At 34.9% G+C, this 22,346-nt stretch overlaps 3 protein-coding genes across 5 annotated transcripts in view; 2 read left to right on the forward strand and 1 right to left on the reverse strand.

Annotated features, from left to right (window-relative positions):
* Positions 1–3,289, forward strand: part of LOC307151812 (uncharacterized protein) — a 115,316-nt gene extending 112,027 nt beyond the window's left edge. The window contains exon 49 of the mRNA XM_079859989.1: positions 8–3,289. Within this exon, the coding sequence (XP_079716115.1) occupies positions 8–191 (184 nt within the window). The 3' untranslated portion in view covers positions 192–3,289. The remainder of the gene's footprint in view (positions 1–7) is intronic.
* On the reverse strand, positions 1,911–19,002 carry fbxo31 (F-box protein 31; the record flags this gene model as incomplete). Of its 2 annotated transcripts, XM_079860001.1 has the most annotated exons (10): positions 1,911–3,918; positions 5,157–5,473; positions 7,199–7,352; positions 7,480–7,589; positions 9,280–9,354; positions 9,430–9,597; positions 10,397–10,473; positions 11,981–12,067; positions 16,598–16,669; positions 18,594–19,002. In XM_079860001.1, the coding sequence occupies 10 exons, from the start codon at positions 19,000–19,002 to the stop codon at positions 3,696–3,698; spliced, it is 1,692 nt and encodes a 563-aa protein (XP_079716127.1). In that variant the 3' UTR covers positions 1,911–3,695. The 2 variants fall into 2 exon arrangements, with proteins under 2 accessions (XP_079716127.1, XP_079716128.1); XM_079860002.1 differs by lacking the exon at positions 11,981–12,067.
* On the forward strand, positions 18,386–21,534 carry dynlrb2 (dynein light chain roadblock-type 2). 2 transcript variants are annotated; one of them, XM_079860015.1, is made up of 5 exons: positions 18,386–19,146; positions 20,279–20,319; positions 20,428–20,503; positions 21,036–21,203; positions 21,298–21,534. In XM_079860015.1, exons 2-5 carry the CDS (start codon positions 20,317–20,319, stop codon positions 21,339–21,341), a joined length of 291 nt encoding a protein of 96 aa, XP_079716141.1. In that variant the 5' UTR covers positions 18,386–19,146; positions 20,279–20,316; the 3' UTR covers positions 21,342–21,534. The 2 variants fall into 2 exon arrangements, with proteins under 2 accessions (XP_079716141.1, XP_079716140.1); XM_079860014.1 differs by lacking the exon at positions 18,386–19,146 and adding an exon at positions 20,125–20,157 and having other exon boundaries at positions 21,298–21,432.
* The last annotated feature ends 812 nt before the right edge of the window (positions 21,535–22,346 follow it).

Below are 22,346 nucleotides of genomic sequence, written 5' to 3' on the forward strand. Positions count from 1 at the left end.
TCGGCAGGTCTCCGAATGGTCCGGGTCTGACACACTGGCCTGAATATGAGGATGAGGCCGAGTATCTCGGCATTGGACTGGAACAGAAACCCGGCAAGAACCTGAAGGGAAAACACTCTAAGTTCATGACCAAGAAGCTTCCAGATCTAATACGACAAGGCCGAGAGAAAAGAGAGCACTTAGAACTGTAAAAAAATAATTCTTTATCTTATCAAATGAACACAAAGCACTTAAATGTATGAATAACACAAAAAATGACTGTAATTTTAAGAATTTAAATAGATAACCTGAGAAAATCAAATAAGCACTGAGTATATTTTGATGCTAAAGTTTGAATTAACTGTTTTGCACTAAAAATAAAAGCAGGACAACATTTAAGATTTTCCTCCATTTTATTGAGAACAAACGAAGGCTAAAGCTGCAAACCTCCCTGAATTTGAATGCAACGAGGTGCAAACTAGTCATGAATTTGCGCTTCGAGACTTTGTAACTGGCGAATTTACATAGATGACAATAATCCAACTATTGACAATATTGCCAAGTAAATCATTTTTTTCTCCATATTACCAGATTAACATCACCCGTACCGGATGCTTGACTCGCTAATGGAGCTGTTTTAATACACATAAAATGATCACACTTTTTGACAACTTGTTTTAACTTTCAATATAATTACAAACTTAAAAATAAGGAAATTAAAGAACAGCACAAATTTACAAATTACAGATTTAGGCACAGAGCTTTGCTCAGTTATCATTATAAAGAAATAACCTAGGGAAACTCGAATTAAAGTCAACATGAAACAGCATTCACATCCCATTTGTGAATCAGGACATTGAACAAGGAAAAAAATGGGGGTAGAACTTGATTTTATCCATTGGGAATTGAGAATTTGAAGTAAATAGGATAAATTTTGACATAAAATGTGATTCAAATAGTTAGCAGCCAACATAAGCGGCTTAAATTACATATTATTTCAAATAAAATCAATAGTTGCAACAGCACAAATGTATAAATTGCACTTTTAGGCACAGTGCTTTGTTAAATTGTCATTAAAATTGGAGGGAAACTCCAGGCATTCGTATTCAATTAGTGAATCTGTGAATCAGGACACTGAATGGATACAAAAAAAAAAATGGCGGCAGAATTAGGGTTGCTAAATTTCCAGAAATTTTCCATGGGAAGAATTTTGGAGATGTTCCAAGTTGGAAACTTAATGGGAATTAATTGGACATTTGGGGTAATGTATACAATCTAGGGGTGTGACAGTACATGTATTCGTCCCGAACCGTACAGCATTTCGTATACGCACTATATTAGCCTATTCATTATATTTACTTAACCTGTTAGTAATGTCTTGATTATTTAATGTGTGTTTAAATAAATTTGTCATGAAAACAAGTTATGACAGCCACTGTGTAAATGATTATAATTAGATTTAGAAGTTAATGCAAAGCCTGCCTTGTGCAATTTACATGTTTTTTGTTTTTTAAATTTGAGCATTGATTATTATATCTAAAAATAAATAGCAACTGAATGTAATAATTTGTGCTCTGTTGTTAATTGCAACCTTTAATATTATAGTAATTAAGGGTATTATAGTAATATGTGTAATTAAGGGCCCATATAATTTACAGCATTAGCTAAGATTTTTTTAGTCTTAAGAAAATTAATTATAATTTAATTCATTTAAACACAGAGACACATTTGTTAAAAAAAAAATACTTTAATAAAAAAAAGATAAAAGAAGTAATTTTGTGTTTAGTTTTCTCCCCTCTGCTTTACCGAAACGTGATTTAAAAACCGAGGTACGTACCGAACCGTCACGTTTGTGTACCGTTACACCCCTAATAAAAACTGTATCATATACAAACATTGTGTATGGTCATAAGCATGCAAACTAATAAAAATGTAAGTTCTATTCTTTCATTGAACAACAACAAAAAAAAAGACAGCTCAAGTTAAACGGTACGTGATGCGCTAATTTATGATCGATTCAGAAAGAAATGCACAAGAGTAGTTGAGAGAGAAATCGCAGATCATAAGCAAACTTAAGACGCTGCAGAGACATTACACGTCACAGCGATGTCACGTGTCTTTACGGGATGTGTGTGAACGTACACACAGATTCCAGAAAATCACTGGTAGTGTGAATGGATGAACTGTGTGCACGTGATTGAGATTTAGGAATGCGCAAGTTAAAAATTCAACTGAATTTGGATTAAATCTGGTTTTCAGATTAAGTTTTCAACTACATTTAAATTCCCTTGTTATAGGCTAACCTGCAATTTTGCAGAATTCCAGTTCTCCTCTATTAATTCCTGTTAATTCCCATGGAAAGTTTTGAACTTTGAAAATTCCTGGAATTTTGTAACCCTAGTCAGAAGATGATTTTATGCATCGGGAATTGAAAATTTTAAGTAAACAAGACAATTTTTTATATATTAATCAGGATATGTTTCCACAAATCCATTTGAAATATAATTTGAATACTTAGCAGCCAACTTAAGCAGCTAAAATCACATATTTAGAATAAAATCAATTTGTGAATCAAAGAATCAGGACAAGAAAAAAGGGGGCGGGACATGATGTTATCCACTGGGAATTGAGAAACTGAGGTACATAGGATCAATTTTGATTGATTAAATTGGCATGTTTCCACAAATGCTTTGAAATATGATTAAAATAGCTATGCAAACAGCTTAAACTACATCTTATTTGGAATAAAATCAATAGTTGTACGATATCAGTCCACGTAAACAGCCAATTCTAGGAGAATATTCCACTTAAAACAATTATCACTCAACTTGTAAACACAGGCGATAATACTTAAATTAGTTCAGATCATATATACAATCATCCTTAAACAAAGCTGAAATATATTGATAAATGTTTAAATATTTCCAATGCATTTACATATATATTCACTTTACATTATAGTGATTTCTTTTTTCCATTTTCAATTGCTAGTAATGCTGCAGTCAAATACAAAAGTATATTGAGAGGAATTCTGCCTCTGATAAACGTCTGCGTAGGGAAGAGCACTTGGAAGAGAGCTGCACAGCTAGATGAACAGAATCACTATCATGAGGAAATGAGACAGTCGTCATGGTCTTCAAATTTGGCGGATAACCAATCAGCTATTCGCTTGTGTGATAAATATAAAGTAAAGAGATTCTGGCTGTTTTCTTGAATGTTATACATACATGGGGTGAAAACATTGACAAAGCGTCTGGAAGTCATTCGTTTTCAATGAAAGTTGGCGAAAAAATGGAAGCAGTTGTAAATACAAGGTGGATGTTACGGATAAAGAAAAACTGAAGAAGTAAACTGGATAAAATCGATTAAAGCAACCGCAGATGTCGCCACACTGAAGACGAGCGCTTAAAGTATTTTTCTAAAGCACAGAACCACAGGATTTAGAGTCTGATAAAGGTATCAGAGGCACGCTCAGCAGAGTATACGGGTGAGTTTCACATTGTCGTCATCTTCGTCGCCATTTCCAGGTTACAAAAATAACTTAATTAAAAAGCTGATAAGAAAGGCCTAATATAATACAACCGTATGGGCGTGTGGCTGTGGATACAGCTGTGCGGATGCAAGCGGGAGTGTGTGTGTGTGTGTGTGTGTGTGTCTGGCGGAGAGCGTAATACCAGAGTGTGTGCCTGATGGCTACAGTAGTGTGAGGTTGGCTATCAGGACGTCCACGACTGCATGTTGCGGAGCATGGCCTCGAAGCGCTGCATGCTGGGAGCCTGAGCGTGGGTCAGCTGGTCGCTCAGCCGGCTGTACAGGCTGAAGGACTTGAGCTCCAGCCAGATGAAGCCGAAGCGGTCGCCGTCGAACAGGACAAACAGACCCGGCGTGCGCTCCGGACTCGTGAAGCCGTGGCCAGCGATCAAGCCTGTTCCATAAAAACTGAAGGAAGGAAACAAAATCCAGATTTGAATAAAACTATTTAAAATGATTGCCTCGATTTAATTCATACTAATTAATATTATTAATTTAATAATTATATTTATAAAGTTAATTATATTTATTACATTTTAAATCATTTTCAAGTGTACTTTATATTAATGTTTTATATATTTTTTTTTTTTTATATGTAATATATTACTTAATATAATTATCTAAAAATGAATTAATATAATATACTAATTAATATAATATTTTCATTTAATTAAACTAAAATAATTTTCTTTTATATTTCATATAATAATTAACTTTTACAATTTACATTTATTTAAATTGTTTAATTTATTAGATTTTTTTTGGGGGGTAGCATTTCTGTATAGAAATATATAATATAATATACTTATGTCATATAAATAAAATTGTATATTGTAAATACATAAAATAACAATATAAAATTATTCAGTTTAACAGATTATTCAAATATTACATATAAATTATAATAATATATTATCTAAAAATTTATATAATAATATACTAAGTAATATACATTTTTAATTTAATTAAACTTAATACATTTTGAATCATTTTCTTTTCTATTTTCTATTATTTTTATATGGACTATAATAATTATCCATTAACAATAAAAAAATTGGTATATAAGTTGATATTATAATAATATAATTTGTCATAAATAATATTTAATATTGTATAGACAAAAAATAAAAATATAAAGTTATTCACTTTAACAAATTAAAATTGTAAATTGATTTTAGTAGTTTAACTCGCCTATTTTTATCAAATATAAGTATTTACAATATATAAATATAATAAAATGAATAATAAATGAATCAATATTATTAAACTAAAAATGTACATTAACTTTAAAATGTAAATTAAGTTCATATATTGGTGCATGCCTGAATTAATAATCCTTATATAATGTTTAGAATATTTAATGTTTAAGATTAAATGAAATTAGAAATTAGAGGCTCTCTGACTCTTACATTTAGATAGGGGTACCACGAACTTAGTCATTTTACTATTTCGATATGTTATCACTGTAAAGCTGCTTTGAAACAGTCTATAATGTTAAAAGCGCCATATAAATGAAGGTGACTTGACTATCTTATTTCTATACGTGTATGTATGTTTTGTATCATGTATTTCTCTTCTGTAAACACTGTTTTAAAAGGTGCTTTATAAATAAATCTTTACTTACTTACTCAGGATACGGCACTCACCACATCTTGCAGGTGCGAGGGTACACTTCATTACGGGCCATGACTCCCAGAGGCAGCACAAAAGGCTGAGGTTCAGGCTCTCCCGGCTCGACCCCCTCCGCTCCAGCAGGGGGCGCTGAATCTGAGCCCTCCGCCCCCTCTGCAGCCTCTGCTGGGGCATCCCGGCCCTGTGAACTGCCCTGGGTCTCCTCGTGCACCCCCCGCACCAGACGAGACAGCTCTTCCATGTTGCGCTGGGTCTCCAGGTCTGGTAGACGCACCGGCCGGTTCAGGTCTATTTCTAACGTCAGCTGACCTGCTGGCACATTGGGATCCCCCTAGAAAACAAACAAGTGAGGTGATCAACAAGCAAAATAAAACAATGTAGATGTTGTTCGAACCTTAGCTTGAACCTTTGTAAAGTTTTAGAGCTGGACACTTTGGGGAAAATATGATATTTATGTTATTTATTCATTTATTATGTATTATTCGGTTTAGAAACAATATGGAAACATAAAAGTGAACACTGTAAATACAGTGCTTGTATTGGAGGCCTTCATTTCACACATTTAAGCATTGAATACTTGAGTTGAAAACATTTCAGACATAATTTTGTCATTAACATTAAACTGAGTGTTGAAGACCAAGAGCAACAAGGAGAGAGAGAGAGAGAGAGAGAGAGAGAGAGAGAGAGAGAGAGAGAGAGAGAGAGAGAGAGAGAGAGAGAGAGAGAGAGAGAGATTTACATTTACAAAAATTTACATTAACACCTGATTGTACACCTACTGGTAAAATCTGGTAGCACTGGCACTCAACTTTTTCTCCTGATATTCCGGAATGTGAAAGGTCATATTTCCAACTATCGAAATTCCAACTATTGAGCCACTAATATTGTGGAAAAATAATGATAAATATAATTCTTAGAATTATAAATAATTATGTTTTTATTATTACTTATGAAAAATAATAAAAAATAATGTTTAAATCAATTTATTTATTTTGTATATGCAAATATTACATTTAACAAATACTAACAAATAATTTATTAATTGTATTTAAATGTTTTATTTCTTATGTCTAATCTAATATATATATATAACAATAACAACAACATAATAATGATTATTAACTATTAAACTTATAAACTATGATAATGTATAGAAATATATTATTTAAATGTTAAAATGTAGTAAAAATGCTTAACTTTGTTTTTATAAATAAATAAAAATGTAATAACTTTTTTAATAAATTATTCAGAATTGAATAGGCTACATTATTATTTATATAAAATTACTGTTTATTATTATTTAAATTATAAACCATTCATAATAACTTTTAATTTTTTTTTTTACTTTAGATTAGATAATATTATTAGTAGTAAAAGTATGAAAAACAGCATTTTGAAAGATTTATATATATATGTATATATATATATATATATATATATATATATATATATATATATATATATATATTGTTTCCAATAATGAAATTATGCATGAAACATTTGCAATTTAAATACATAAATGTTAAATTGTAGACCCAAAGATGCAAGTAGTTAATGCTTGTTCTTATTAAATTAAACATGCTTTTTCATATATATAACAAAATGTCATAAAAAAACAAAATCCTACAACTACTTCCCTACTATATTACAGGTGGAAAATAGTGTGTGACAAAAGAGGCATGTCTTAATTCACAGTCCTCATAAAAGAGTAGGCAAAAAGGGTGAGTGTTTTATAATTGTAAGGTGAGGCGGCGTAACTGACGCTGGTATGTCACATGAGAGTGACAACATGCCAAATATAGTACGTCCAGATATACATTCGTCCAACACACATTCATACTATATAGAACAAACTTTCTTAGCGGTTGTGCAGTAATTACCTGACGCAGCCTTAGTGTGTCAACAGCTTGTGCTAATTCAAACTTTATGCCCAGAAACTTGAATCGTCATTATGTTTCCATGCTTAGAGTCAACAATAAATTAACAACAAATACAATTTCCTCCTGTGATGATTGCCTGGCATCATGACAGCTATACCTCTGGATATCAAACTCACAGTAAGTTTGGTGGCTTTGGCCTTGGAGCCATGGAAGCTCAGCATGATGATCTCCAGGCCGTGACTGCCATACGTCCCTTTGAAGAGGCCCGGCTGCAGGAGGTCTGAGGGGAGGCACGGGGGCAGATAGATCCGCCGGTATGTCAGGCAATTACTGAAACCAACAAACATGTATTTAAAACACACGAAACACATCTGACAGGAAACGTAACTGGGGAGATGAATGTGTTAGTTGATACACAGAGAATTTGGGGTGAGAAGAGGTCATGAAGAAGACTTGCTCGTATTGGCTGGTGTAAATGAACTTCATGAGGATCAACTCCTGCATGTGCTCGTGGAAAATGTCCTCCAGCGTTCGTCCCCATTCCTCCTCCAACCACGTTCTGAATTCCTGCACAAGCACACGGACGAGGTACGCCATATTTACATACATGTTGTGTGATATGAAGAAATAAAGGAGGGTATGCATAATTACAAGTAACTAACCCTAACAGTAATTACATGCAGTTAATTCATATTACTCAGTACTTATTTGAGTAAGTATAATGTAACCGTCACCTTAAAATAAAGTGTAACCGATTATTATTGTAAAAATATGAGTATTGTAACTCGTACAGTAAAATAAAAAATCAAGAGTTTTTAAAGAAAATATTATTTTACATTACAACTGTAAAATTACATTACTAATGTTTAGTATTCAGTATTTGTCATCATAAAGGTAATTTAACTCTTCCCCTCCATTGACGAGTTCTCGACTTTAATGAGTAAACGCTTCTCTGCCATTGACGAGATTTAACAGCTTTCCGTGTTTTCACTATTAAACGGTAGGAGGCGCTGTGACACATCTTCTGAACGAGTGCAGTGTCTCCAGATCAAAACACAGGCAAAGAAGCAGCAGAAACGAGCGATTTTATATGTAAGCAGATGCATATGTAAAATAATGCAATCATCAACATTAAACAGCATATAAATCAAAACTGCCTTATGTTTCTTGCTTTGTGTTGCTTTCTTTGCTTTGTGCTTCGAAGTGCTTGAAAAGGTGGGAAGCACTTGAAAGCCCTTTGAAAAGTGCTGGAATTTCACTCTCAAAAGAAACCTACAGTTTTCAGCCACAATACCATGATTACATTTAGCATTGCTACATTAAATCCATGGTGAATGTCGGTGATTTGTGGATTGAAAAGCCCTCTATAACTTGTTCGTTCAGGGCACAATGTTTCTCCTGGTTTCAAGGTCAGCGCTATTTGATCTGATATCTGTGGTTTATAACAGAATTCTGTGCTGAATTTGAATGCTTCTCACTGGAGCTCGCTTGCAATGTTATTAACAGGGTTTTTCACTGGATCTCCCAGCACTGTGTGTGTGTAGTAACAGTGTCGCATGATCGAGATCGGCCTGCAAGTACCAGTTCTGAGCTTGCACTGGTTTCTTTTCTCTTTTGTTTAGTTTGCCGTTTGATGTTTCTCATATGCAACAGAAATGGATGCACCAGCAAGAAAAAAGGTAGCATAATGTGAACATTTGGTCACAGTCTGGAGCCCTGGAATATGCAATCTGGTGCATATATTTAGCAAATGCTGCATTTTTTTTTAGCTGACTAACAAGTTTTTGGACATTAATTGATTTTCTGAGGTAACATTATGTTATATATTGATTACAAGCTGTTTTATTGATGTCTTTCTGTGGTTGAAACACTGATCGAGCGATCACATGTAATATGATACGGATTTTGGTAAGTTGTACTTGATCTTTAAACATACCTTCTGATGTTCATTCATTTTCGTTTTGTGCAGTAGTAAAACGGAAGATATCAGTTCACGTGTGCTCCAGAAAAAGTTCTGTTCATTCGTCAACTGAAAACAGCACAGACTATAAGACCGACTCTTGGGATTTAAAAATTGATAACGGTTCTTCAAAATGAGAATAGATTAAATCGAAAAAGAAATCGATATTTTTTACCCAGCACTACTAATGTCTATGTCTTCATTTCTTCATTTTCAAGTGTTAAACCATAAAACATTTATTTTGACAGGTTTCTGTCAATATAAATCTGTCGGACCAGCACCAGTTTCCTACTGTACCTCTTGCCTTCCTCCAGGCATCCGATGGTGATCGGTCTGGTTGCATTTGGTGGAAAATTCATCTTTCTTCACAGTCTGGAAAAAAAGGTCAATATTTTGTAAAAACTGTGGCAAAATTTGTCCATTATGGTCGATTATGGTACATTTTACCTGAATGTCTCCTTTATGAGGGCCCTTGTGTCCGTACATACATTCTACTGTGGCTTTGTTTTTCTCCCACATATGTATACGGAAAAGGGGCCGTCTACGCATGGGGTCCTCCACACGGGGATCATGGGGTGGTAAATACATCCAGCCTATGATGAATAGACCATCAACCTAAAATGATCAAAGCAAGAAAGAGTTACACATCTAAAATATGGTACACTTGTCACTTGAACATTTAATGTGTGGTCATATTATATATTGATATATATACAATTTACAGTTTTATATTTGACAAGCTATTGGGTGCTATATACTATGCAGTATGTCCCAAATCATACATTAAAAATAGTATCCTATTTCAAGTGGATTTCCAAGTATGCATCCATACATGATTTTTGGACTGAAATGGACCAAAGCAGCCTCAACGGGGCAAGTATGACATGCACAGACCAAAACAAAAGTGGCGAGAATGAAACGTAGGGCAATAAATTAGTTGAAATTGTCCGACAGTCCCTTGTAAAAGGTAGTACACTTATGCATACTTTTTTTTAAGTACTTTTTATAGAAATAATATACTTTCAAAAAATATACTTAAGTGTGAAATAATTGTAATGTTTTCAGACAATTAGACAATGTTAATTTGCAATTCAATTAAAATGTATTAAATTTAAATTAAATTTAGAGTGTTTTTTTACCAACTTATTTGGGACTTAAGGACATTTTTATTTATAATTTCATAGTTGTATTGTCCATGGTTAAAGTATAGATCAATAAAACAATGATTTAAAAAGTATTTTAAAGTAAAACTTTTAACTTGACTGACAAGTCGACGTTTTAAAAGTGTACTTAAGTGTGTTTAGAAACAAATGAAAGTCATGAAAGTCTACTCTCTTTAAGTGGCCTTTTTTTCATTAATATTATAATATCTGCAAGTATAATTACAAATTTTTGTTTGTGATCTTAGTCTTACCACCACATTCAGCAGTCCTCCATAGGGGCCGATATCAGGCTGCCAGAGACCCAGGATGTGTCTATAGGGATGTAACACTAGAAAACAAATACAAATCATGACATTTGTGTGTCACAAATATGCATACAACACAGAACAAACCCAGAAGAACGTTAGATGGGGTGATATCACCGCAAGGGCATTTCTGCATGAACTCATGAATTCATGTTGAGTGTGTGAGTATATGCAACTTTTTTTTTGCCATGCAACTTGGAAACCAAATAAAAAATTCCTGGAGTTAGAGGGCTAAAACTTATCCATGTTTGGTCACTTTTAATTCATCTGCATCTCACACAGTCAGCTGATGTTAGCGCAGCCCTTGCCATCCCGTGTCTATCACACACGCATGCAGGACACACACATGCAAAGGCGCTCAGCAGAAGCTGCCCTTGTGCTGCTATCAGATCAATTTGTCCCAAACAAGGCAGTGTCCCAATATGCATACTATCCATACTAAATAATCTGTGAAATTAGCATTAGTGCGTTCCAAATTGATACACTGCAAAAAATAGCCAAAGATACAGGAAGTATTATTTCCAGTGGAATAATATATGCTTGTAGCTAATATTAACCACAAATCCTTGAGCTACAGAAAAAAAAATGGCAGGAAATGTAATGCTAAAACAGAATTTAAATGCATATAAAAAGTAATAATGTGTGTCTTAATGCAATGAATTTGAATAGATGAATGAACAACATGTATGATGGTAATAAGTCACAGTCGGTCCTGATAGCGGTGACTACACACTTAAAAGTATGCACTTTCCCATTACCAGTGAAGTAAACACTTCTAGTGCGCAGTAGAACTATGCAAACTGGGATTCAGCCTTAAAGGAATGTTCCATGTTCAAAATAAGTTAAGAATCTGTGACACACTGTTTAATACCTACAACTAAAACTATTAAAAATTGTTTTTGGTTATTGAAATACTGTACTTAATTCAAAATGTTGCCTTGGCAATTAACTTAAATTAATATTTTTAAGTTAAAGTGCTAAAATTAGGATTCTGAACTGCCCGAAATGAGTCTTCAGTAATTTCAGTCTCATTTCCTGCACAAACCTGTGTAGGTTTGTAACAAATTTGCATAATGCTAGCCTGTGGTCTCCATTGGCTGCCCGCGAACAACATCTGCTTTCACCCACCCTTAAATCTCATTTAATATGTACGACAAACTAAATAAAAACATACTACTTAGAAACCTCCTGCTCAAGGGGCCATCTGATTAGACCAATCACAATAGACTGGGTCATCTGACCAATCAGAACAAATGAGAAAAAAAAGAGGTGATGCTGCAATATATGTTATTTTGGATGCATTTAAACCTATTGTAGGAGACCTTAAAACTAAATAAGGAACCTTTAGAATAACATAATAGGCACTTTAATTATTTTTATATTTTGTTGATGGATATCATGTTCCGACAGTTTAACTTGCAATGAACCTGGAACAAAACATCATTAGCAAAGAGCATCTTCAACCAGCACCTTCACAGGCAGTGATTTGGATCCCCCACCACAAAGCCTTCTCACACGAACAGTACATACAGTGTGTGTACACGTCCCGATAGTCCATATGCTCATAATCAGGGAGGAGCTTCATAAAGCGTCCCGACTTCACCTGCGGGTTCACACCTGGAGAGGTACGCAGGTGAGTGCGCCACAGGAAGAGAGGAGAGGCAAAGGAGGACAGTAGCTGACAGTGTGAGAATGACACTCGCATACGCAAGTGAAAATTAATGTTTATACGGCCAAGAGAGTGATAAGAGTTCTTTAGTACCTTCGTCTGCCATCTTGGGGGATATGATTTATTACATTTTAATACACCTGGCATGTTTACAATTTTAAATCAACTGAATTATATACAAACGTCAAACTAAGGAATCTTTCCCTATAAGCACTAAGCATGCATGTTTTCACCTGCTGAAATATTTTTGGTTTAAACCAACATAGTTACTAAAGTTAAACAAATCACCCAAACAAAGTTGGTTTAACTGACAATAAATCTGTCTTTTGTGAACTAAAGTAAACGTAAAATGCATTGAGAAAAATGACATGACAAATGGCATGGAATGAGGTGGAGCAACAGCATTACATTAAAGGACAAGTTCGGTATTTTACATTTAAAGCCCTGTTTACAGATCGTTTCTGATGAAATAGAACGGTTAAGATAAAATTTTGGACAAATGCTGCTGTCCCGAGAATTTTAGGTTTCTTTCGCTTTCCCCCCCACCAGTAGACTGGGTGTATAGGTGCACTCGAACACTCCTTCCTAAAACACATTAAACTTTCGTTTACAAAGACGTGAAACTCACCGAGTGGTCAGGGGTGTTCACTGATATGCTCACACAAAAATCGCTGCAAAATATGCTTTCCAACAGGTTTTATCGTAGTTTTTGTCTCCTCCACTGACTTGCATTGGATGTGCTGTGAGGTACGGTATTACTCCGCGCCGGAAACTGAAATGGGGTTCAGGGGTTGTTTTCTTCTTCTTCTTCGTGTTTTTTTTTTTTTTTTATGGCGGATCGCAAACAATGAAATGCCAGTGATTTGCTTGCAAAGGTGCATTATCGCCACCAACTGGGCTGGAGTGTCTATTATTCAAGCTCTCAACGGAAGAAGTTCGGGTGTGAGGCGTTTGGAAAAATAGGTCCACAGTTTTACAACGAATGGTAAAACACCTGTTGGAAAGCATATTTTGCAGCGATTTTTGTGTGAGCATATCAGTGAACACCCCTGACCACTCGGTGAGTTTCACGTCTTTGTAAACGAAAGTTTAATGTGTTTTAGGAAGGAGTGTTCGAGTGCACCTATACACCCAGTCTACTGGTGGGGGGGAAAGCGAAAGAAACCTAAAATTCTCGGGACAGCAGCATTTGTCAAAAATTTTATCTTAACCATTCTATTTCATCAGAAACGATCTGTAAACAGGGCTTTAAATGTAAAATACCGAACTTGTCCTTTAACAGATCTGTTTTTTGTTGAAAAGTCTACATGGCATTTAGAAAGAAAGACATTAGGCTCTAGATGCTGCAGTCTGCAGGGATTTGTCAGGAATCAGGATTTTTGCAGATCACTAGGTTGATTATAGTTGATTACCTGTTTGACCAAACAATGGAAGACGGGAGTTCCAGTGTTTACTAAAACTAAAACTATTACAAATCGTTAATTGAAATAAAGCTGATATAATATGAAACATTTGTACTACATGAAAATCTTAAACTAAAAAGAACTTGAAACAAAATGTAGAAATGTTGCTTTGGCTACGAACTGTAATAAAATACGTTGAAGTACTAAAATTAATAAAACTGAAATAAGACTAAATGAAAGCTATATAGACGAAAATCACAACAGACTGTCCATCTGTTAAAGGGTTAGTTCACCCAAAAATGAAAATTCTGTCAGTAATTACTTACCCTCATGTTGTTCCAACCGCGTAAGACCTTCGTTCATCTTCGGAACACAAATTAAGATATTTTTGATTAAATCTGAGAGCTGTCTCACTCCTCCATAGGCTGCTAGGTGACCGAAACTTGCTGGCCCAGAAAAGTTATTAAAGAGATCGTTAATATAGTCCAAGTGACTCCAGTGGCTCAATCTTAAGTTTATCAAGCAACGAGAATACTTTTTGTGCTCAAAAACAAACAAAAATAACGACTTTATTCCACTATTCATTTCCTTCTCTCTGGACCTCGTAGTGTTTTTGCGTAGCGCGACTGTGTTGCACGTCAGACGCATCACACACATGACCAGCTTCGGCCAATTGTGAGCCTACGTGGTGACGTGTAACAGAGACGCGCTGCGCAAAAACACTACGTGAACCAACTAGAGGCCCAGAGAGAAGGAAATGAATAGTGGAATAAAGTCGTTATTTTTGTTTGTTTTTGCGCACAAAAAGTATTCTCGTCGCTTGATAAACTTAAGATTAAGCCACTGGAGTCACTTGGACTATATTAACGATCTCTTTAATAACTTTTCTGGGCCAGCAAGTTTCGGTCACCTAGCAGCCTATGGAGGAGTGATCAGCTCTCAGATTTAATCAAAAATATCTTAATTTGTGTTCCAAAGATGAACGAAGGTCTTACGCGGTTGGAACAACATGAGGGTGAGTAATTACTGACAGAATTTTCATTTTTGGGTGAACTAACCCTTTAAAGAAAATGACAAAAGCACATAACAAAATTACTCAAATTTAAACCATACTAAAAAACTGAAAAACAGAAAATGTAAAAATTAAATCTTATTAAAAATATTGCTATTATTATTCATGTTTAAAACAGTTGTGCTGCTTAATATTTTTGTGGAAAAGTGATAAGATTTTTTTTTCCAGGATTTCTCAGGATTCTAAAGTTCAAAAGAACAGCATTATTTATTTGAAATTGAAATATTTTGTAACATTATAACATTATAATGTTTTTACTGTCACTTTTGCTGAATAAAAATATTTACTTTCTCTCGAAAAAACAAACAAACAAACAAAAACTTGTGTATTTACAGATTTATTCACCCAAAAATGAAAATGTACTTGCCCTCATGTCATTCCAAACCTGTAAAATTTTCGCTCATCTTCGGAACACAAATGAAGATATTTTTAATGAAATCCGAGATATTTTTGTCCCTTCATTGACAGCTACACAACTACAACTTTCACACTTCAAAAAGTTCATAACGAGATCGTAAAACTAACTAATCAATATGAATTGAGCGGTTTAGTCCACATTCTCTATAGAGACACGATCGCTTTATATGAACAGATTTAGGGTTTTATTCACATTTAAACATAGCCTGGCTCCGCCCTCCTGCGTACTTCCGCTCAATTTTATTTCCCTTCAGTACTACGTCTGGGATTGTGGTGTATTCTTTGGTTTTCCCCGGCCAAATTTTTGGCGGCCCAATCAGCGAACAGAGGGAGTGGCTGAGAACGATGACGTTGATGTCGTGCGTTAGTTTGAGTTGTAGGGTTACGTCACGACCAAACGTTAGCGATTGGTTATGGCAGATCCAGAGTGACTCTGGGCAGATCCAATAGTTTTAAACTTCAACAGAATACCCGCCTACAAGGAAGTTAACGCTTGTCAATGGAGAGTGGCCAGACTCTCTATACAAATGAAATGTACAAGAGTCTGGTAGAACCAGGCTAATTTAAACATTGATCAGCGAACATAAACAGAAGCTCAACTGAACCTGCTTGATGCGAGAATGAACCTCATTGGTTCCTGCTGAAGCTCAAACGTGCTGCGTAACACGAGAATGAACCTCATTGGTTCTCGCACGTCAGCGAACATGCTTGAGCTTCTGTTTATCACAACTGATGTGTGCGTTGATGAATGTTTATATGTGAATAAAAGCCTAAATTAAATCTCTTCATCATATAAAGTGATCGAGTCTCTTCAGAAAATTTGGACTAAACCGCTCAAATCATATGGACTAGTTTTACGATCTCTTTATAAGCCTGGGTTTCCCCATGCTGCCTCGATTTTATTCACGCTGCTAGGCAGCCTGGACACCATGGACCAGATCTTCCCCTCAAAAAGGGAACCAATCACAGAACGGGGAGGGAGCAGCAAGACGATGACGACGTCTATGCGAAACACCGAAGCAGTTTGTTTATATCTATGGATCCAACATGGCATCAGACGCGAAGTTACCTTTCGATGCAGCCTTAGATAGTGCTCTAAGTAGTTTAGAACGCAAGTTTATTTCGTCTTCTTCCTCGTCGAAATTCTGTCGCTCTACATACGTCATCTGGTATAACTGAAACGATTGGCTATGAGCTACGTACAGGCGCATTTGATAGACATTCGTAGCGCCCAATAAACGGCTCTGGGCATTCGTAAACCACGCCTCAAATACGAGAAAATGAACATGTGGTTCCCAGACCACGTCTCAATGAGAAAGAGGTCTGACGTTAGCCAGGCTAATCTCTTTATGAAATTTTTTAAGAATAAAATTGGTAGTTGCATAGCTTTCAATGAAAGGACAGAAATCGCTCAGATTTCATTAAAATATCTTCTTTTGTGTTCTGAAGATGAACAAAAGTCTAACAGGTTTGGAAGTAAATGATGACAGAATGTTCATTTTTGGGTGAACTATCCTTTAATTACCTAAAATTCATATGGGACTGGCAAAATAGGAGGCTTTTGTGGTTACAGTAGATTTACTTACGTTTCACATACAGATCTCGGCTCGACATACCCACAGTCTCCATCTTCCGCAGGTCATCCCTCATCCCGAATTCTGAAAGAAGAGGAAAAACAGATAAAACAATCATCTAGACCAAAAACATGTCAACTAACTTACTGGTCTATTTAGTATCGTACATTTCAGAATAAAATTGAATGCACATAGTTCCTATGCAAACTATTAAGCAGATGATCAACATAAGTTTACAGTATTCTGTCCCACTGTACTCTATTCAACTTTATTCTATTATTGCAGTGGTGTTAGGGCCCGTTAAACAGATGGTTGTGTAATAACTGTAATAACTGAGATAAGACAAGTGACACCCGCACAGGTTCACATATCAGCACACAGTCCCAGACTAAAAGGCATGTTTGAGCTGGAAGCAACTTGCACTGACACATCTTAAAATATGTGCTATTGTTTTGTTTCAAGATGCACACCAGTTTTTCTTTTTCTTTAAATGTCCTAGGCTAATTGAACTATCTAAGCCATGTCTGTGAATCCAGACCCTGAATATTTTATCAGGACTTTCCCACCAACAGTTTTGGTCAATCGCTTGACTTATGCACCGGTCCAGTGTGTACATCATGCATTTCATTCCATAGCAACACACTGACAGGCAAACACATTAAACTAAAATATATGAATTTTTACTACGTGTGCATATGAAATATCTCAAGAAGAAGCCTATCTAGACAGCCTTTTAAAGGGGTCCTTGATTATGATTTCTTTTTTAACTTTAGTTAGTGTGTAATGTTGCTGTTTGAGCATAAACAGGCTGCTTTAGAGAAGAGGAAGAGTTGTTATCTAATCTCTAATCTAATTTATTTAATCTCTGTTTTTTACACCTCGAGAAAACTTTCTCCTGACAAACTTAAGAGGTTAAAATGTATTTTTAACACTGTTCCTGAACATTAAACGTCTCGTGCTTGTTAAGTCTGTGCTTGAAATCTGTTCAGCACAATCCTCTTGTTCGATGACACTGTCAGGGTCTGAATCGGGCTCGAAATGGTTTAATATTTGTATTAATGTTGGTGTCATACTATAAAAAAAATAAATAAATAAACATATATAAGATTTTCAAAAAAAAAAATAATATTTGAATGACTCTATACGTGATGACATGCGAGTGTACACAACTCAATCATTATGTGAGACGGTCAAAATATGTAAAAAAAAAAAAAAAAAAGAGTTTTAGTAACAAGGTTTAAAAAAGGTAATTTCTGTTTCTGTTATATCGTTTTCTGATCATATGAAATGAAAGAAAAATGTTTTTCAAATATTGTATAAATAATAAATAATTACAAATAAGAAATAATAATTATTTTTTGTAATAATTAAATTAATAATAATAATAATAAAAGATTATAAAAAACTCCTTACAACATCTAGTTTTTTTCAGGAATGTCAGGTTTTACACACACACTCACATACAAATATGAGTGTTGTTCAAGTATCAACAAAATATGTTGATCCAGGATCACGTCTCACTTAGCAAATTTGACCATTTCTGGTTGATTACACCACCAAAACATTTCTGACTTTAGGTCCCACAAAAAAAACAAAAAAAAAAATCAAATTAATGTTTTGCTTGAAAAACAACAACAATATGCTCATCACAGATGTCCATTCAAGTCATTATCTGTTAGAATTACATTTTTTATGTAGTTTTGAATAAAATTATAAATCCAGGCAAAACAATGACCGTCATGGCACAAGACTCATTTACACATACGTGTGTGTGTGTGTGTGTGTGTGTGTGTTTGAGTCGGTGTCATAATCTATATACTGTGTGTGTGTGTGTGTGTGTGTGTGTGTGTGTGTGTGTGTGTGTGTGTGTGTTTATGAGTCGGTGTCATAATATACACATATGTACGTGTGTGTATGTGTGTGTTTATGAGTCGGTGCCACTTCATATATGTCGACTGTAAAGAAGAAAGCCACAATATAAAACCCAAATGGTTTTCCACATCATTACCCTCTGTGCATCTTCTCCTCCAGATTGTTTCCGTGTTCAGAATCTGCCTGATTTTCTTGCACACCAGCGCCAGGTTGGGCAGCGCAGTGCCGGGCAGAGAAGAGAAGATCTGCACCAGAAGCTCCGGCGGAAGATCCAGCAGTGACTGCGGGTGTGGAGGCCCAGCAGAGCCCGCAGAACCGCAGAGTCCCCCGGCCGCGCTAGGCCCCGCGCCGCGCCTATTCTGACAGCTGCTGCTGCCATTGGGCTCGTCTTTCATTTTGCCCACGACCCTCTCCTCTTCCTCCTCCTCGTCCATGTCCACCTCGGAGTCGCTGTTCTGATCCTGGCTGTGCCTCTGGCGCCTCCGGCACCGCCGCGACTGACCCACTCCACAGAGCCTGGCACACACCGCCATCTGTAGCAACATTACGTCATCATCACCGCACAACCACTGCTGTCAGTCAGTCACCTGTTCTGCAGAGCTCCTCCGGGGCGTGCGTGTGCGTGCGCGTGCACGTGCCTGGGCGTCTTCACGTGACGCCTTGCACTGTTGACGTCATTGTTACAGAAGGTTAGCAAGAATATTTACATTAAACACATTTTTATATACATATATTTAAAGCTAGGTTTAATATATATATATATATATATATATATATATATAAAAGAAATTATATTTTTCTCGTGATATTTTGTTTCGAAAAACCGCAAGCTAGCGACATCTGCTGGTCAAATGTGCGCAACTGTGATTAGCAGAAATGTAAACATTGGGGAGGAAATCAAGATTATTATGTATGCATGTAGTACCGGTCAAAAGTTTGGAAACATAATTATTTTTTATGTTTTTGAAAGAAGTCTCTTATCCTCATCAAGCCTGCATTTATTTGCTCAAAAATACAGAAAAAAACCTGTAATATTGTGAAATATTATTACGATTTAAAATAACGATTTTCTATTTGAATATACTTTAAAATGTAATTTGTTCCTTTGATGTAAAGATGAATATTCAGCATCGTTACTCCAGTCTTCAGTGTCACTTGATCCTTCAGAAATCAGACGATTGGATTTCAACTAAGTTATATAAAAAAAAGTAAACACTAAAGCAGTTAACAGGTTATAACAATGTAGATATCAGTTTTAAATTGTTAAAACGCATTCGTTGCTTTTGTGTGTTATTCGGTCATAGCGAAACAAAATCGATGAGATTGAGACCGAATGAGATTAAAAGTACTGTACAATTATTATCCTGTAGGGGGCGCTGTCGACTAAATAAAAGTCAAATAAAAAAAACAAACACAAAAACAATTCGTTGATTTTTATTTATTATTTATTTTACTTTCACTGGATAAGTTTGTTTGTCAAAATGTGTTGTTATAATATAAAACACATTGCCGTTTAAATAATTACTGAAGTGATTACTGCACATTGATTAAAATATCCTGCCACCACAAACGACTGTAATTGGTCTATCGTCATCAACTAACTCATGATGACTCATCAGCGCTGAGAATAGTAACACCAGAGAATGGGCTCTGGTAACACTAAGTTTTAACAGCCTGCTTATATCATTTCTGCCTGTCGAGTGAGTCAGCAACATTAACAGAAACAATTTAATAACGGAATAAAAAGAGTTTAATCTTGAAGACGTGTTATGGTTCATCATGTTGATCATGTTTCAACTTTATTTACTTCTGTTTCCGTAGCAACCAGGAACAAACGGAAGACTCACCTGTGCTGCGATATGGTAAACTACTTTATTTTAGCTATATTTTTGTTCAGTTATTCGTACAAATTATATTTATGTCTTAGAGTCGTGTATTAATCTGCCTAACTGTGTTTTTCATCTCTGAAGGCTGAAGTCGAAGACACTTTAAAGAGGATTCAAGGCTATAATGGTGTTATTGGCTCAATAGTCGTTAACGCAGAAGGTAACGTTAGGCCTAATCACAATTTACCATGGTTTTACTGTACTTACATTAACTGTTATATTTATAATATAATATCATATTATACAAAACTACATAGGATAAGTATAGAGAATGGATAATAAAATATAATATAATATAATATTTTACAAAACACATAGGATAAGCTGGTATAGAGAATGGCTAATGTAATATCATATAATTAAACAATATAGGCTAATTAACATAATGTAGCATTTTACATAACTACATAGGATAAGCTGGTTTAGAGAATGGATATAATATAATATAATATAGCTTAATATATATAATATTTTACAAAACTACATAGGATAAGCTGGTATAGAAAATGGATATAATATAATAAAATATAATACGGTAGAGTTATACTAAATAATCAACATTAGTGATGAAGAAACTGATTTTGCATGAGGATTTATTAGGATTAATCTGCTTTTTTATGATAAATGCTATAAGTGTGAAACCAGTTTTCTAGAAGCCGTAGTTCCATTGATCTTAACCTGGTCATTTTCAGGCATTCCCATCAGAACGACACTAGACAACTCGACGACGGTGCAGTATGTGGGACTGCTGCATCAGCTGACTATGAAAACCAGGAGCACGATCAGAGACATCGACCCCCAGAACGACCTGACGTTTCTGCGCATCAGGTCCAAGAAACACGAGATCATGGTGGCGCCAGGTGGGTCAGCGCATTATCAGCCCGTCTTACTTATCTTATCAGGCTGTTATCGCTCATATCCTGTAGCTCTCACCTTTTCCCCATTTTTCTCCAGATAAAGAGTTCCTGATGATCGTCATCCAGAGCCCAACTGAATAGATGGCATACTCACTAAATTATATTCTTTAAAACATGTCAATTTGTTTGTACACTGCCCTAAACAAGTATAACATTTCGTCTAGTGAATAGCTTTTAAAATAATCCAAAAAATGTTTAATTGAAACATTTGATTGTGCATTGTGATCGATTGCATGTCAAGTCATCAATAAATAAGTGATTTGTTGTCTTTATTATGGAGTATCTGAGTGTTTAAGGTCTTCTGAATGTAAAGTGACAGTTTTCCTATGGCTGATATATATATACTGAGAGAGAGAGAGAGACTATCTATCTATCTATCTATCTATCTATCTATCTATCTATCTATCTATCTATTTATCCATCCATCCATCCGTGTGTGTGTGTGTGTGTGTATGTGCGTGTTATATAAAACCTATATAAAACTATTATATTTTATACAGTTATTATATATCTTTTATTTTATATTGTACTATTTCTACTAATAATAATAATAACAATGAAAAATGGTGTTTAATTAATATTATTTATAATATATATTATTATTATATTTCATACAATACTTATATTACATATCTATTATTTTATATAGTACTACCACTACTAATAATGACAAATTGTACTTAATTAATATATATATATATAATTATATTTTATAAAATAATTGTAATATAATCTATTATTTGATATAGTAACTTCTACTAATATGGCACTCATCTGTTTCTATGGACACTCCTCATCATCACAGCTGATCATCGTTTAGTTCGTCACCATTAAGTTCCTCCCTGTTCTCTCTGTGTGAGTCGTTCGTTGTTTGTGTGTTTGCGTTGTTGCAAGCACACACTGTTACACCTTCTGTCTGTACCTAAGTTTACTTTATTATTAAAAGACATTTCATATTGGAACCTGTTGTCATCATCATCTTCATCATTGTGACATCTATAATGACAAATTGTATTTTAATGACTATATATAGGCCTATGTAATATTATTTAATTGAATTCAAAATAACGTTTAAATTAATTATTT

This window comes from Squalius cephalus, assembly GCF_949319135.1.
Source record: "Squalius cephalus genome assembly, chromosome: 23".
In the NCBI taxonomy this organism is placed as follows: domain Eukaryota; kingdom Metazoa; phylum Chordata; class Actinopteri; order Cypriniformes; family Leuciscidae; genus Squalius; species Squalius cephalus.

What these genes read in the sequence shown, in the direction of transcription:
- dynlrb2 (XM_079860015.1), top strand. An exon ending in AATAGTCGTTAACGCAGAAG is followed by an intron (nt 20,504 to 21,035) that starts GTAACGTTAGGC and finishes GGTCATTTTCAG; the next exon opens with GCATTCCCATCAGAACGACA. An exon ending in CGAGATCATGGTGGCGCCAG is followed by an intron (nt 21,204 to 21,297) that starts GTGGGTCAGCGC and finishes ATTTTTCTCCAG; the next exon opens with ATAAAGAGTTCCTGATGATC.